This window comes from Balaenoptera musculus, chromosome 4 (genome assembly GCF_009873245.2).
Source record: "Balaenoptera musculus isolate JJ_BM4_2016_0621 chromosome 4, mBalMus1.pri.v3, whole genome shotgun sequence".
In the NCBI taxonomy this organism is placed as follows: domain Eukaryota; kingdom Metazoa; phylum Chordata; class Mammalia; order Artiodactyla; family Balaenopteridae; genus Balaenoptera; species Balaenoptera musculus.
In genome coordinates, this window is record NC_045788.1 from 90,262,611 (window position 1) to 90,278,545 (window position 15,935).

The 15,935-nt window shown below is 39.3% G+C and overlaps 1 protein-coding gene across 14 annotated transcripts in view; it reads right to left on the reverse strand.

Annotated features, from left to right (window-relative positions):
* BBX (BBX high mobility group box domain containing) overlaps positions 1–15,935 on the reverse strand; it is a 278,769-nt gene that overhangs the window by 36,995 nt on the left and 225,839 nt on the right. For all 14 annotated transcript variants that reach the window (XM_036850548.1, XM_036850546.1, XM_036850547.1 and 11 more), the window contains one exon: positions 10,579–10,659. In XM_036850548.1, the coding sequence (XP_036706443.1) occupies positions 10,579–10,659 (81 nt within the window). The remainder of the gene's footprint in view (positions 1–10,578; positions 10,660–15,935) is intronic.

The window sequence follows — 15,935 nt, forward strand, 5'->3', positions numbered from 1 at the left end:
GCAGTCTGCAGCCACCTGGGATATAAGCCAGCATACAGGGTACAGAGATTCTGGGGAAGCACATTAGACAATAACTTTGGGGGGTGGGCGGAGACTTCAATAATTCCCAGTTTTCATCTTCTTTTCTATGAGTTCAAACATGATTAAAAATAATTTTTAAAAGTTTCTAGGAATGAATGTCTGTATTTTCACATGACATAAACAGAGCCCAGGAACAGCTATGGATGTAGTAACTCTTAGAAGATGCCATCACTCTGAGATGTGAACAAATTTTATATTGAGAGGCAGTTCCAAAAGGCAGGGGTTCTAGAGAGATTGTCTATGACAACACACTGACTCTGCCACCAATTAAGCTCCTTTTCTCTAAACCGTTCTGTGCCTGTTTCTCAATCTACAGAATGTGGATGTTAACATAGTACTTGCCTTAGGAATACTGTGAGGTTCAATGAATTGCACATGTATAGTACTTAAAAGAGTGTCTAGCACAGAGCAAGAATAATGTATTGTGACAACCATCCCCTTGGGGCTTAATGTCATGTAGGATAAATGCTGGCTATTATTAGTAGTAGTAATATTCATACTGTGTCATTAACAGGACATCATAGCCCTAGTAGACTAACTGCTTTGCTCCAGTTTTTCATTCTAGGGTTGAATGATTCTATATCCGCGGGGAAAACCATATACAACAAAATCAGATTCAGAAAGATCTTAAATCAATTATCTTTCAAGAAGCAACTCTTATTAAAGATATAATCAAGCTCAGTTCTACTTTTGGGTACAAGCATTATCTACTCACATCTACTTTGGGGTCCATATATCAACACTTTAGTGGGACTTAGGAAAGCACACACAAACTACATTATGTACACATGCATGGAGTGCACATAGAGAAGCACACGGTGGACACAAAAGAACATAAATCAGTGTGAACTCAAGTGAAGAAAACTGCACTGTGGGAAGCACAGAATTAATGTCTGCTATTAATTAGCCAACTTGCCCTTAGTAGAGAGAGGGCTGGTTGTTAATCAGGCCTTGAAACAGAACATGCCTTAGTAAATGACAATTTATTCTTCTGTTATTATCTTAAATTGAACAATAACCTTCTTTAAAAGTGAGAAGGGAAAATCATCTGCAGGACACCTTCTGGATGGAATTCCCAAGGCTGTATTCAAAGAAGTTAAAATGTTAATGTTTTCAATCAAATGCTGGGCATAAATATTTGATATATATCGTCTATTCCCTCAGGAACTACTCTATTTTTAACAACTGTAACTTCCGGGGGCGGGGGCACAAAATGTATCCTGTTCACCTTTGTATTCTCCTCCAAGAATATCCTAGTAAAAAAAATGAAGGCATTCAACAGATAATTGTGTTGAATTGAACGGTTCATTAATTCCGAGGTAAATGATGAATCTAAAATGCATTCTGATTAATACCAGGAAAGAGTTAACAAGTCTATAAAAAACAATTCTAATTATGACCATGCTGCTGTTTGGCCTAGACCAGTGATCACACTGTCCTTAGTTATGGTTCCCAGGAGGACCAGTGAAAACTAATCACCAATATTTTAACTTTACCTCTGACAACCGAAACTGCACTGAAGTTTCTTACTGTTTCTCGTAGTCAGAGCGGCCTGATAGTGATGTGCTAGAAGAAATGTAACTCATTCCCAAAAGAAAAACAAAAATCATTATGTTGAAACCCAGATCCTTTGGATGTACACGTGGGACAAACATATAAAAGACTATCCTCTTCAAAATGATTGCAAAGGAAAAAAAAATCAGTAAAGATGCTGAAGGGATGAGATAAAATGGAGGGATTATTTTTCATGTCCCTGAGTTCAGGGAGGCTGTCATTTTCAGTTCAGGTATGACCACACCTTAGGTTCAGGGTTTGTTATTGGGTAGTGGCTTTAAACACACAATAAATCTGTGCTGCACCAAGCTTTTATCTCTTTAAAGACATTTAAAAATGTATTCCTTTCTATAAATGTTAAGATATTGATTCGTTTCTTTAATGTGTCCTGCTTTAAAAGACTGAGTGAAATGGCCAGTGAAAAATAATTAATCGTGCACTAGATGACAAGTAATACCACAGAAGAAGATGCCCTTAACTGGTACAAAGAAATGGGTAAGTAGTTCCAAAATGTACCATATTATTTCACTCTTAATTATATTTTGTCTTTGATTGTCTGTTATAAAGGAGCCAGCTAGATTAAAAACAAGGCAGTATGCAAACAGACCCACTGACATTAATCAAGAAGTTTCCATTTCTAAATTTCTGCTTTTTAGTACAAAACAAATGTTTTGCAGCCAAGGTGTGTTTACAATCATTTTGTACTGGCTTATTATCTGCCAAAACAGTGTAGACATAACCCTAGGATGGCATTTCGTGGTGTTTTTCCAAGATGTGCATGTCTCCCATAATTAAATAGAACCAGAATGTTTTTGCCATAAAAATATACTGGCTGATGGTTTCAGAGAATAAAGAATAGCATCACTGCTAAGATAATTCAATTTTCTTTATTATAAAAGATAACTGGTCACAGAACAGTGGTCTAAGTGTCTCTCAGCACTAAAATCTGTGCATATTAAGTAGCTTACTGTTTGGTTTGCTGAAACAATTAGGCCAGGTGAAATGGTGGTTTAAATGTTTATTCACTATTTCTTCAGAAACTATACCATTTCTGAAGAAGACACTAGATGGAGTGGGGATGGCCTTTGCTCCAAAAGGCCATTTACTGAAGTCTCCCCAAAAGGTGTTAAAGGAAGTCATTAGGTGCATTCCTATATTTCAGTTCCTACAAAAGGAAGTTGGTGCAATTGGAAATAAAATGGAAAGTTTTAGAATAGGAGTTTTCTAAAAATGACTTGCAACTCAGCACAAAAAGGAAAGAAACACACCACTTTCAAACAAAAGGTCCCCTCTAATATATCGTTAAGTGTTAGAATTCAATTTTACGATAAGAGTGCAGGTGAAGCTGAGAACTTGGGAACTACATGTTGAGGTTCTAGGCTTCAGGGGGTTACAGTAGGGTGAATGCACATCAATGATATGAGGACACAGCAGAACACTTGACTGGAGTCATACCTCAATCAAATACCACCTATAATTGGTAGTGGGGGGGTGGGATTTCCTACTTTTTTCAGTATAGTATAGAATTTCTGTAATTTTAACATAACATCTTTTCTTAAAGTGAGCCATAATTTTCCATAAGATTTAATTTTTATAGATACTAGAATAAATTCATCTTTACCTACCCATTTGACTTTAATTATAAGGGTTTTTTTGCAAATTAGAACGCAAGAAAAACTAGGGTGTTGAGGTCTCTGAAAATGTCTTCATCTTTTTTTTAATAAATAGGGTTAATGACAACTTTTCCAATTCCCTTGGACCCACCATATCTACAATCTTGCTTTTTATATATATGAAGAGTATGTCTAGAGAGATCCAGCATTCTCTTTCTTCAACTTCACCGTAACAGATTATCAGTTTCACAAATTGAGATAAAGAAGAAAAGTACAACACAGACAAATCCAGCAATCCTGGGGTGACTGTTTTTTACCTTTCTTTCTTCTGTGCTCAGAGGAACATGGGTTTCTGCTTTCCAAACTCAACTGTTTACCTAGCTGGCAGTCCCCTCGTGTTGACTCTTTCAGTATTGGATTTCTTCAATTATCTCTTCCCCCTCTTTCACCTCTGCTTTTCTACTTGTGGGGCCCCCTCTCGGTTCACAAACATCCAGGTTTCCTGAAGTTGGGCTCCAAGATCAGGGTAAACTTCTGGAAGCCGTTCTTTTCCCACACTCAGGTTCAGAGCTGGAGTTGTCTCGGACTCCCCTTTGCTTTACCTCTCACATAGACTCGATCACCAAATCCACCTGAATCCCCTGCAGCCTCCCATGCCCACCACCAGCACCCCAGATGCTGGTTCTTGTCTTCCCACACCCAGACGTCCACAGAGGCTTTCCACTCTGTTCTACACAGCTGCCAAGTGAGTCTCTCCAAGCGCTGCTCTCACCACGGCACACCCCTGCTCCAAATTTTCAACCGCCCTTCATTATTTTCAAGTACAAATTTCTCTGCTTTTACACTAAACACCCTCCCAATTCTGACTTGCAGCTACACTCTACCTTCACCTTCCATATATCTCCTAGCACAGCCCTCCCCTCTGCCCAGCTGGTCTACTTGTCATCTACCTATTTCATGTTTGCCTGCCTTTATCTCTTTGCTCTATCTCCCCCATCTCTCCATTGAATTATACATAAATCACAGTCTCTACTGTGTTTTGATGGTTAGGTATAAAGGGGTGTGGACAAGTGTAAATGGTTGTTGGCAATGACTCTTGGACTCAGAGTCGGGGCTCAGTAGGGAAAGGACAGGATGGTGACATTTGTACAGCAAACACCTCTCTAAGGGGGCAGCCATTTATCAGCTCTGACCAATTGTTCTCATGCAGAAAGGCTGGTCCAGTGTCTCCAGACCCTCTACATTTTCAAGAGAGGTCAGAGTACGCATTTATTTGAAATCTATAATTTTAAAATATTAGCCACTAATTCAAATGTAAAATATAATGCAGGTCAACAACAAATTGTGGGCCAAAGAAAGCATCTCTTAACAAAATTGGATGTGGCCCAAAGGATGCTAGTTTCAACCTCTGTTCCTCAACAACCCCTTCATCAAGAACCATCTTTCTTCTTGCTCTCTCCCCTGTGCTGGGCTCCCCAGAGCACTCCAGCTGATATTAATTTCTCTGTTTCCTGGTTTTACACGTTCACTTTGGTATCACTCAAGTTGAACTTCCTCATTTCATTGCATGCTTTCCTGTGAAACCACTTGCACCATTAATTTATTTCTTATCCCTTAACTTTTTATATTTTATCTCTTTGCAACTGGAGAATAAGTTCCTGGAGAACAGGAGGCATACACTGTAATTTCCTACAGTCCTCACCGTATCTTCCAAAGTGTATTCACAAACAGGCACTTACTTATTTAAGGGTGTAGGATGTATCTTGGCAGTTTCAAAAGTAGAATCACTTTTAAAAAAGGAAATATCAGCTCCATTTCTTTGACAGCAGTCTTGAACAATCTGTCATCTTATTCAGCCATACACATATGTGTAGGAGTAGGCTGTCTTCCACAGAGACTTCTATAACATGCAAACTCCTATAACAAGTAACTTGCACAGTCTTTTATATTCATCTAAAACAAGGTGACAGAATAGCACAGTGCCGAAGAGCCCCGGCTCTGGAGAGACTGACTGGGTTTCTACGGAGGCTCTAACATTTCCTGTCCACATGACCTCAGGCAAGTCACAAAACCTCTCTGTCCTTTTGTTTCTTACTGTGGAAAAGAGGAATGATAATAGTACTTACCTCAAAGGACAGGTGTGAGAATTCAATGAGTACATATGAAGTACCTAGAAAAGTGCCTAGCACACAGTAGATAATAAATGTCGGTCAGGGCTTCCCTGGTGGCGCAGTGGTTGAGAATCTGCCTGCCAATGCAGGGGACATGGGTTCGAGCCCTGGTCTGGGAAGATCCCACATGCCGCGGAGCAACTAGGCCCGTAAGCCACAAGCCACAATTACTGAGCCTGCGCGTCTGGAGCCTGTGCTCCGCAACAAGAGAGGCTGCAATAGTGAGAGGCCTGCGCACCACGATAAGGAGTGGCCCCCACTTGCCGCAACTAGAGAAAGCCCTCGCACAGAAATGAAGATCCAACACAGCCATAAATAAATAAATAAATAAATAAACCCAAAGTTAAAAAAAAAAAAAAAAAACCTTAAAAATAAATAAATAAATGTCGGTCATTATTATCTTACGTTAGATAATAAAACTTACTTGCAGATAAAAAAATTAGAAGTAAAACAAATAGTAATATTTTTAGGCTTATGCTCCAGCCTCTCATGGCACTCCAAACACCAAAACTGGATCTCGAGGTAAGGTCTGCCTAAACCACTGATCTCAGAAGAAGGCTCAGAGGTTATCTCAATGTACATCCATATGCAGGTAGCTCGAACAACCTCACTGTTCACAGCACGGAGTAGGCCCTCAGAAACTACTGTTTGTTAGAATAAATGAATAAACTGCTCCACTTGTTGTACTAGGCAATATTAGTAACAGATATCTTTAAGTGTAGAATTTTCTTTACTAAAATGTACGGATAAAGATGTTTCTGTGTGCTCTCCAACTATAGCAATTATAATACACAATGATCTCCAGGAGGATGCTTTGCTATTCTTTATGTGACCTGACCTAATTAATTTCAAAAGGAAAGGAAACACAATACATTATAGCACCTGTGCCAATGAACTGATTAACTGAACAGTGTGAACCTCATGGAGGTTCAAACATAAAGGACTGTATTTTTTACAATTCCCTGACCTCAGCAGCACAATGCCAAATCTCCCTTCCTAGCTGGAGTAGATTCCTGAAAAATACCTGGAATAGATTCCAGAATTTTCAGGTCACTTTCAGCTATTAAAAATCCACCCAATTTAGGGCTTCCCTGGTGGCGCAGTGGTTGAGACTGTGCCTGCCAATGCAGGGGACACAGGTTCGAGCACTGGTCTGGGAGGATCCCACATGCCGCGGAGCAACTGGGCCTGTGAGCCACAGCTGCTGAGCCTGCGCGTCTGGAGCCTATGCTCCGCAACGGGGGAGGCCGCGACAGTGAGAGGCCCGCGCACCGCGATGAAGAATGGCCCCCGCTTGCCGCAACTAGAGAAAGCCCTCGCACAGAAACGAAGACCCAACACAGCCAAAAATAAATAAATAAATAAATTTATATATATAAAAAAAAAAATCCACCCAATTTAAAATGCCAATCAAATGCCTGAAGCAGACCCTTCCACCAGAGCATCTCCTGGCTTGGGGTGCTGGGAAATGGGGAGCGGTCCTTGCAATGCCCAAACTGAGAGTGCAGGCCAATCTAAGTCTCCTTCTATCTGCTGCCAGCCTCCTCCAATTTTCTTTTTGCCTGCTGAAGTGGGTGTAGGGCACAGCAATAAATATATACCTACAATATTTCTTGCTTCTCTCCAAGAGAAGAGTTTTCTTGCAAGCAACAAATCCTGTCTTTGGGAGGGCTCCTCATTCACTCCTTCTCCCATGTCCACCCACCAGAATGGAGCTGGGAAGGATGAATGGTTAGTTCTGGGGCTGGTTCCTGGCCCTTCCTTCATAAGACATATAGCCTCTGGTTGAGAGGACAGAGGAAGGAATGGTGCAGGTAAAACCAACTGTGCATGGTTATGTCTTTGTCTGTTCCTGCTAACTCCACATAAGACTGAATGATCTTGACAGAGATGCCAAGGACAGAGACAATACACAAAATATTTAACAGGCAGGGGTGCTAAGCGATCAGAAGGGATGTGGTCTCAGGGCTAGAACAGGGTGCTGCAGGCCCCTTGCTGTGCTGTCCAGTCGCTAGAAGGATAGGGGAGACCTGGGATGCTAGCAGAGTTACTGTAAAGGTACTCAAGGGGTAGGATCCCAGTCTTTTTACCAACAATAGGAAGTATTTTGTATTTTAGTACCGGGACAGCTGTCCTGGTGCAAACAAGCTGAACATCACTCCTGTTTGTGGGAGTTCCTCAGAGTGTCCTCAAGTGAGAGATGTGATGGTCCCAGGCCTGCCCTCTCCCCACGACCATTCCGTGGCCTCTTGCCTGATCAAGCTGAACTACCTTCTACTCATTTACTTGGCCCCTGGAAAACTCATGCATCTTTGCAATGCCAAGACAGTGCATCAGGCTATTCTAAGTCTCTCCCTGCTGCTGACTTCCTCCAGTTCTCTTTTGGCCTGGTCAGAGAGGTGAAGGGCACCGCAGTAAATCAACGTCTAAAACATTGCTTGCTTCTCGCCAAAACATGAGAAGACACTTCTTGCAGTACGACCCCTAGTCTTTAACAGGGGTTCTCTCAGAGCTGTCTTCACTCTGCTTGACAGAGGCCAGGGGTGAAGAAGGGAAAGAAGCACTGCCTGCTTTCCTCCACAGGACAAGGAGAAAAGCCACAATATTCCAGATGACTGCCAAGCCCATGATAGCCCCACCCATGGGGTTAGGGTGGGGACATGAGGGGAAACCCTTGGAGTGGTAGAAGGGATGACAGCTGGAAAAGGCTGTCTCTTTATAAATCCCAAGAGAAGAATCTAGCCCAAACTGAAGGTGGCTTGTTGACTGCTTTCCCTTTAGAATGTGTAAATTTAAAGCTGTTCCTTAGGATATCAGACAACGGCATCAATTCTGGGCCACAGGAAAAATCCTCCTCAATATCCTGTCATACGTATTTAAAGAGGTACCCAAAATAATTAAATATTATACTTTGTTCAAGAAAAAATGAACATCAAATACACAAGGAATAAAAAATAACTGAGGAAGCATATTTCTACTGGTGATTATTTAGAGATGCTGATTAATCCATTGTGCACATATTTATGTTTAATTATAAACTGGGAAGGCTTTAGGATGTTATTCTAAAACACACTCTATTAGCATTATGGCATCATATTCATGTGGTACAAATAATAATGGGAGAAGATTTTCTTGGTAAATTATTTTTTACCAACCCTGTTCCATCAAAAGCATATTATTTTTACTTGGATGTTATAAGAAACTAAGTCTGAGTATAAGCTGATTTGCTATAATTGGAATAGGCTTATTGCAGTCATTTTACCCCTTTAAATTATGATACCAGCATTGAAACATCTGTTAAACCATAGCATCTGTTTTATATTTGGGATGCATCCTTACAAATTTGAAGAGTGTTCTTTTTAATGAGCTCTGATTTAATGGGGAATCCATTTTTTTGTGACTGTTATGCCAAAGAAAGAAAACGAGAAGACAGATTCATTGCTCTAGCACCCCGCCCACAGCAAAGCACCTCTAAGGTCCATGCATTTCTAATACAAAACTATTTAATAAACAAATATTCACACTGAAAGCTAGTGTGTTTTATAAATCAGTGTTGTTTAATATTTAAAGGACCATATGGATATGTCTGTATATATGTACATACCCCATCCCCCTGGAAACGCAGAAAGGGCCATATTCATCTTATTTAAGAAAAATTATCACTTCTTTCAAATAAATTATCTTGACAATCTATATAGTCTTAAAGATACTGGACAAATTTATGACCTCATACTCTCCCTGTTTACTAAGACACGTTTACAACTCTAAAGGCACACTCATTGCCAGATCTTTATCATTTTAGCTCTATCAGAAACAGTACTCTGCCACTGACTTACCGAGTTCTTTTAAAAACTATTCCCTGTGGCATTCCTAATTTTTCTAGTCATTCGTAGCCCTCTATTTGAGTCTGAATTTCTCTTATACAAGAAGCATGTCAGCTTCATGTCAGACAAAAATGGATTAGTTTGTCCCACTATTTACATACTTTACTGTTTCAGGCCTTTTTATTTTTATATTCCTAATTTGGATCTGGCTGGACTTTAAAAGCTTAATTTAAAGATATTTAGGGGGAATTCCCTGACGGTCCAGTAGTTAGGACTCAGCACTTTCACTGCTGGGGCCCGGGTTCGATCCCTGGTTGAGGAACTATGATCCCGCAAGCCACGAGGTGTGGCCAAAAAAATAAAATAAAACTTAAAAAAAAATAAAGATATTTAAAACTGCTAAATTTTTATGATACAAGCTACCATAAAATTTAGAAAATGACAGGTTGTCCCATGAAGTTCAATAAACTCAAAGAATTTATAAAAGAACCATATCACAAAAAAACTCAGAAGGAACTCATTGGAAGGAAGCCAGAAAAAAGAGAGAAAAGGAAGTTTAATATGGAGATTTTGGGTCACTAATTTTGTACCTCCTAATTTGTCTCACCAAAAGAGAAAACTGCTACAATAGTGTCCTGGCGCTAAAGCCATTTCTCGCACAAGTCCCCGTAGGGCAGATCGGTCCAGCTTGGCGGAGGAAGCCTTGTTGCCACCCGTCCCAGCAATGACCACTCCCGGCATCTTCTCCCCCCCACCATCCCCCGCCAAGTGAGGGCTCTGTCCTCCTTAGGCTTTACAAAAGCATCTTTTCTACTTTGCCAAAGGAGTAGTAGCATTTTACACCCACGTCACATCAAATGTACAACTGATAGATGCTACAAAACCAGACTTTAGAACACATACTTTGAGTTCTTCACTGAAAACAACCTCCAAATTAAAACATCAACCACCTAGGTTAACGGTAGTGCTTTCTAGGGATTTATAGATATCACAAGAGAATCAGAGAAGAGGAAAATGACCTAGGCCATTCTTCTCGGTTTAGGATGTACTTACTTAACCAATCTGAGAGAGACAAAAACTGACCTTATTTTAAAATACTGCCTGTGAAAAAGATTTTGCAATTTCCCTGGGTAACCTTTTACAATGCTTAATGACTTTTCGTAGAAAAAGTCCACTTCCTTAAGTTAAAGGTTAACCCTCTCATTGTTGAAAATTAGATACAACACACTTTATGGTCACAGGTGAGATGGTACAGTTTAGGGAACACCGTTACGATTAACTTTATTGTGACTTTGACCACTGCAGATCTTATCACAACATATTCTTAGAACTTGCCTCTGCCAGTTGAAAGAGTGCAGACTTTCCACAGCGTTTTACAGGTTCAGCACCGCCCAACTGTGAAGTGTTCGAAGAAATCTATATTGAAAACAATTCACATAAAGAATATTAACTGTGATATCAGAATTTTCGCTCCCCATTCAGACACATTCAGGAACTTTCCTTAGTTTAATGAGAACGTCATTGCTCCCAAGTACCAAATAACTTTAAATGTGTTATGCTTGGGATTATAATTTTGAAACCAATTTTAGTAAATAGCCTCAAAAATAGTAACAAAAAAACAGGTGTGGCTTGGGTGGCTGTTGGATGACAAGAGTATTATTATCTTGAGTATTCCAGGCCCTAAATTTAACTCTACAACCTTAAAACAAGTTATGTATTTCCATTTCCATATAAATACCAACTCAGCAACTTGCCACATAGAAAAGAGATTTAATGTCATTTTATATTTACCAAAAAGCAATTAGTTAATTTTTTGTTGAAATATATTTGGAATCACTGTGAAAAGACAGCCAACAAGCCAGTCAACAAAATTTTTTTTGAGAATCCAATGTAAATGTGCTAGGCAATATGACAAGAGCTGGTGAAGCTAAAAGTTTTACATAAAACACTGGCACTGGCTCTGAGAGTATGCTCTAAAGTACACAAAGATTGACAGTCAAGACCACAAATCTCAATAAGCCGTACAGTTAAGACCTAAGTTGTAGCACATCAACATACACACAACATTACATCGTGACTGCATCCTCTTCTGCAAATTTGGTTCAACAGCAGGCAGGCACTAATAATAATGAACAGCACTGTCCTTTCTCATTTTTATATGAAAACTTAATTTTCAATTTCTAGCTTAACTCCATAAAGAATTGAGAAGGGCATACATTCTTAAAGATCTTTACAAAGTATTCTTCTCCTAGAGAAGTTCTGTCATCATTAGAGCAGCTAGCTATGGTCTAAGCTTTTAATATTCTTTGTGATTCTGAATTCTTTCTCAGTTTAAGACAGAGGTATTTCTCAGTTCAGTTTAGGAGACAAACCTACCTTGTGACTATACCCTTACAGGTGACCCCAAGACCCCCAGGGAATTCTATGGAGCTGTCAGCCCCAGAAGAGACTGGGGACTTACTGCTAGAGAAAATTCTCCCTAGAACACCTGCTGAATAAGAGGCAAATATTTAATAAGCTACCTGGGCCACTCAGAAGGGACTAGTTTAAGAAAGTTTTAAGGAATTTTTCTTCCTGGGTACTATCATTTTTAAAAGAGTCCTTTCCTATTTATCCCAATCACTTACTTTTTCTTTAGAAGATCAACTTAGGGGCTGAATCTTTTTGAAGATTTTCCTCTAGCTGAATTTTCTCTGATATATGCCATTTCTCCTTTTTTAGACAAGGTGAATTCAATTACTAACCTTATCACTAGACTAAGAGAAATAAACACATTTAATATAATCACTGATTCTAGTGACTTGGGGGAAAGAAGTACTGAACATCAATGCCAGTCCCGTGAACCAAGGTTGTATAATAGAAAGGACATGGCTTTTGTGTCAGACAAACATGCCTTCATTACTTCTTGCTGTGTGGACTTAAGCAAATAATTAAGACCTCATCTTCACCCTCAAAATAGAAACAATACCTGCCCCGTATTAATTACTTTTGTGAAGATTAGATGTTATGTTAGTGAAGAGTTTGGCACAGTGCTCAGCCCACATTATGCTCTCAATGAACAGTACAATTATTAGTAATAAGGATTTATCATTGTTAACACTAATAAATAAACTCTTTTAGGACACTTCCAAAAATTAGTTACAGACTGAAATTAGAACAGAATTAAAAATTGTAATGTCAGAGGAGAATTATTAAATTTAATAATCTATAAAATATTAAATGTGTCACATAATCATACGATACCCTCAAGAGAACAACAAGCTGGGTGACGCTCCCCTACACAGCCCGACACTGTTTTCTAGCTCTTCCACTGGCTCCCTCTGCTGTCGCTTTTGCTGCTGTAGGTTTTTGTTCCCTGACGCTGTGTGTGTGTGTGTGTGTGTGTGTGTGTGTGTGTGTTCACTACCACGAAGCCTGTCAAATGCCTGCACGGCACACCCAGAGGCTCAGCGTCGAACTTCTGACCGCTCGGATGTATTACCTGCCAGCTGAGTTAATGCACAGCTGTTCGAGTCGAGGCTTGAGAATGGTTCCTTGCCTTGCAAAAGAAACCATCACCTAATGTTTAGTAAGAACTATTTTCCTCATCACTTATGGGAGGATTTTTACCTATTTGTAGGTACAGGGCAGTATTTTAAATGCTCAAGGTTGCTGGAAGCCTTATTTTCAAAGGATGTTAGGGGAGAGTCAACATATTTTAGCAGTCCAACGTTTCTAGAATCACCTAACAATAAAATTTTCATAGAACAACTTAGCGGTAAGATATACTTTCTAAAAATGTCTTTTGGCTTCTTAATTGGGGGCAGGGGGTTGAATATATGTTAATGTCTGCAGCACTGGGCATAGCTGACCTTTCTTTTGAGAGTCTCCTCTGGATTTCCAATACTGCAGAGTCCTTGTTTTCCTACCTCTCAGGCCACTCCTTGCTGTTGTTCTTTGTTGGCTCTCCTTTCTATAGAGAGCACTTAAATGTTTTCCCTCAGGGTTTTGTCTTAGGGCCCCTCTCTTTTTCTTTACACATTTTCTCTCAGTAATCTCATTTACGCTGATGGCTTCTAATATAAGCATAGCTTGTGTAATGCCAATTTGTTATACCATTGTTCATTTCCCTGTTTGTTTTCTTTTTCTATTTAAGAGACATACACATCCTTTGAAGTAAGAATAATGTAGCTAATACATGTTTTTCAATGACAGGTCAGCTAGTGGTGGGAAGTGTGTGTTATGCTACCCTCCTGGGTAGGGGGCAGTAGTGGGCCATACTGCACAGTATGTTCATGGCTATGCTTTTCATTTTCCTCAAGTTGGATGGTGCTTGCTAATCTGTTAACTCCACTGTAGTCTCTCCTCTGCCTACTGTGGAATGTTCTGATAAACAGGGTGGGTGTTCAAAGTATGTGATGTACAGCAAAAGCGCCAAGAAAAATTATCACCCTGGGTGTTAAAACTGTTAATTTTATAGCTGACTGAGGTAGGGGAGCACACCAAGGAAAGAGGTGGTAAAGATCAAAAGCAAATTAGCTGGAAGGCTTTTGCAATTATGAGGGGTATCATAAACACTGCAGCCTGGGAGGAAATGACTAACAATTGTTGAGTGAATAAATGAATCAGAGAACAAATGAACAATATGAGATGATTGGTCTTCCTTACCTTAAAAGAAATATTAACACTTCCAATAAACCATGTAAGACTTTCACACTGATGAGCTGCAGCTTGAGTATATGGAGTCTGTGTTGAGTGTAATATTCCGTAACATACTGGGCATTTCATCATGAAAATGAATGCGTTAAATGTGCACCTATTGCTTATATCCAATTGTGACAATACCTTGGTGAGATTACGGTTGTATTTATATTGGCAAAGTAAAAGCCTTCTAAAGAAAGTTTTAATGTTCAAATCTATTTGTCTAAGTTGTCCAGATTAGCTCCCTGTCTTCAAAGTAAATATGCAATTTTTCAACGCAAAGATATAATCTAGGTGTAAGAGTCAGACACACGGCAGAGAAGAGGATATGTGGACCAGGCAAGGCTTCCAGACTCGTTAAATAATGGAAGACAACAGCTCCCTTCTGGCATTACATTTGGTCATTAGTCTTCAGTAAACGAGATCTAAACAGTGACAGATGTGTCACTCTACCTGTAAACAACAAAAAATGCAGATAGGAAACTCACTTTGACCAACTTAATGGATCAGAGCCTGGAAACAGAGTGATGGCTCTTCAGAAGGGCCAAGTTGAATCTAGATGAATTATGAGCATCAATACAGAATGGGAGACAGGCTGAAATGCGAGGAAAACAGGCTCTGCACTCTATATTTCTTTCTAGATCTTGTAAAGCAGATGTATCTTTCTCCCTTTAAACATAAACATTTATGAGGAACCTACAAACAAAATGTTCTTTATTCAATTTTATGGTTCCACGCAGGTTACTTCAATGGGTTTTAGGACTATCAGATTTGGTTAAGAAGGAAAGATATCCTTCTCAGCTCATGAGACGGAGACCCAAGACATAAAAGAAAAAATATTTTCAACTTAAAGAAATGCCCAGGGCTTACTGTTTTTTTAAAAACTGCGTTTCTAGGATAATTGTATTACACGATAAATGACCAATAGCTAATGTCTTCCTAGAGTTATGAACACTTGTAAATGAAATTAACGCGAATGGGCTCTAAGAATTTTGCAAGCCTGATCTTAAAGTGATATTACAAAGCTAAACATTTTTAAAGAGTAAATTGTTTCCTAAATTATACAAACACCTACTTTTCTCTAAGTGCACATAATAGGACTGAGAATCCCTCTGAAAAGGGATGAGGGGTATAAAGTGGCCCATTGGGTAAATTTCTATTATCTGCCCATTCCTTCCTCACTTAACCCTTTCCCTGTAAGGTCCCAGAGATACCAGAAAGTGCCTTGCCAATGCTGATTTAATAACCTGCGGTAAAAATTGCAAATTACAGAGCAGTGGTCTCAAACTGCGGTTCCCTAATAGGAAACTTGCTGAAAGTGCAAATTCTCAGGCCCCGCTGCAGACTTAATAAGAAACTTTGGGGGTGGGGTTCAGCAATCTGTGTTTGAAGAAGCCTTTGAGGTGACTCTGGTGTATTTTAAAGTTTGAGAAACTCTGCTATAGACTAATTAGAACAAGAATTTCAAGAGTCTTTGTGTTTTCTCAAAGGTGATGGGTGTTTTATGAAATAATTATAAGAGTTTTAGGGATACAATCAGTAATTATAGGCTATTCTATTTCTACTGCAATAGATATGCTCATAGCAGATTGTAGTAGATAATTTTATTAGTTCATCTAGTTAGCTATTGTTTAGCTTTGAATAAACCAGCCCAGTACTGGGCTGACAATATGGTCAGATCATAACATGAAAGAGACTGAAACTTCTCTTGAGTCAGCTGAGGAAAGCGACTGGAGGTCACAAATATCCTTAGAGAACCATGTACTGTACTTTTCTTGTATAATCACATATAACATTTACAAGTAAACAACTAAGTATGTAATAATTTAGTTTGCTTAGGAATTGTTAGGGCTCTTAATTGTCAACCTATGCAAAATATAACTGGGAAAAATAATATACAGAGTTGAGAAGGGGAACTGTATTTGATTCTAGGGCAGAACATTTTATTTTGGTTTCTCCATCATGCATGCCTTCCTCTGTTAATGATGCCTGAAATAACTCATAACAAGTTT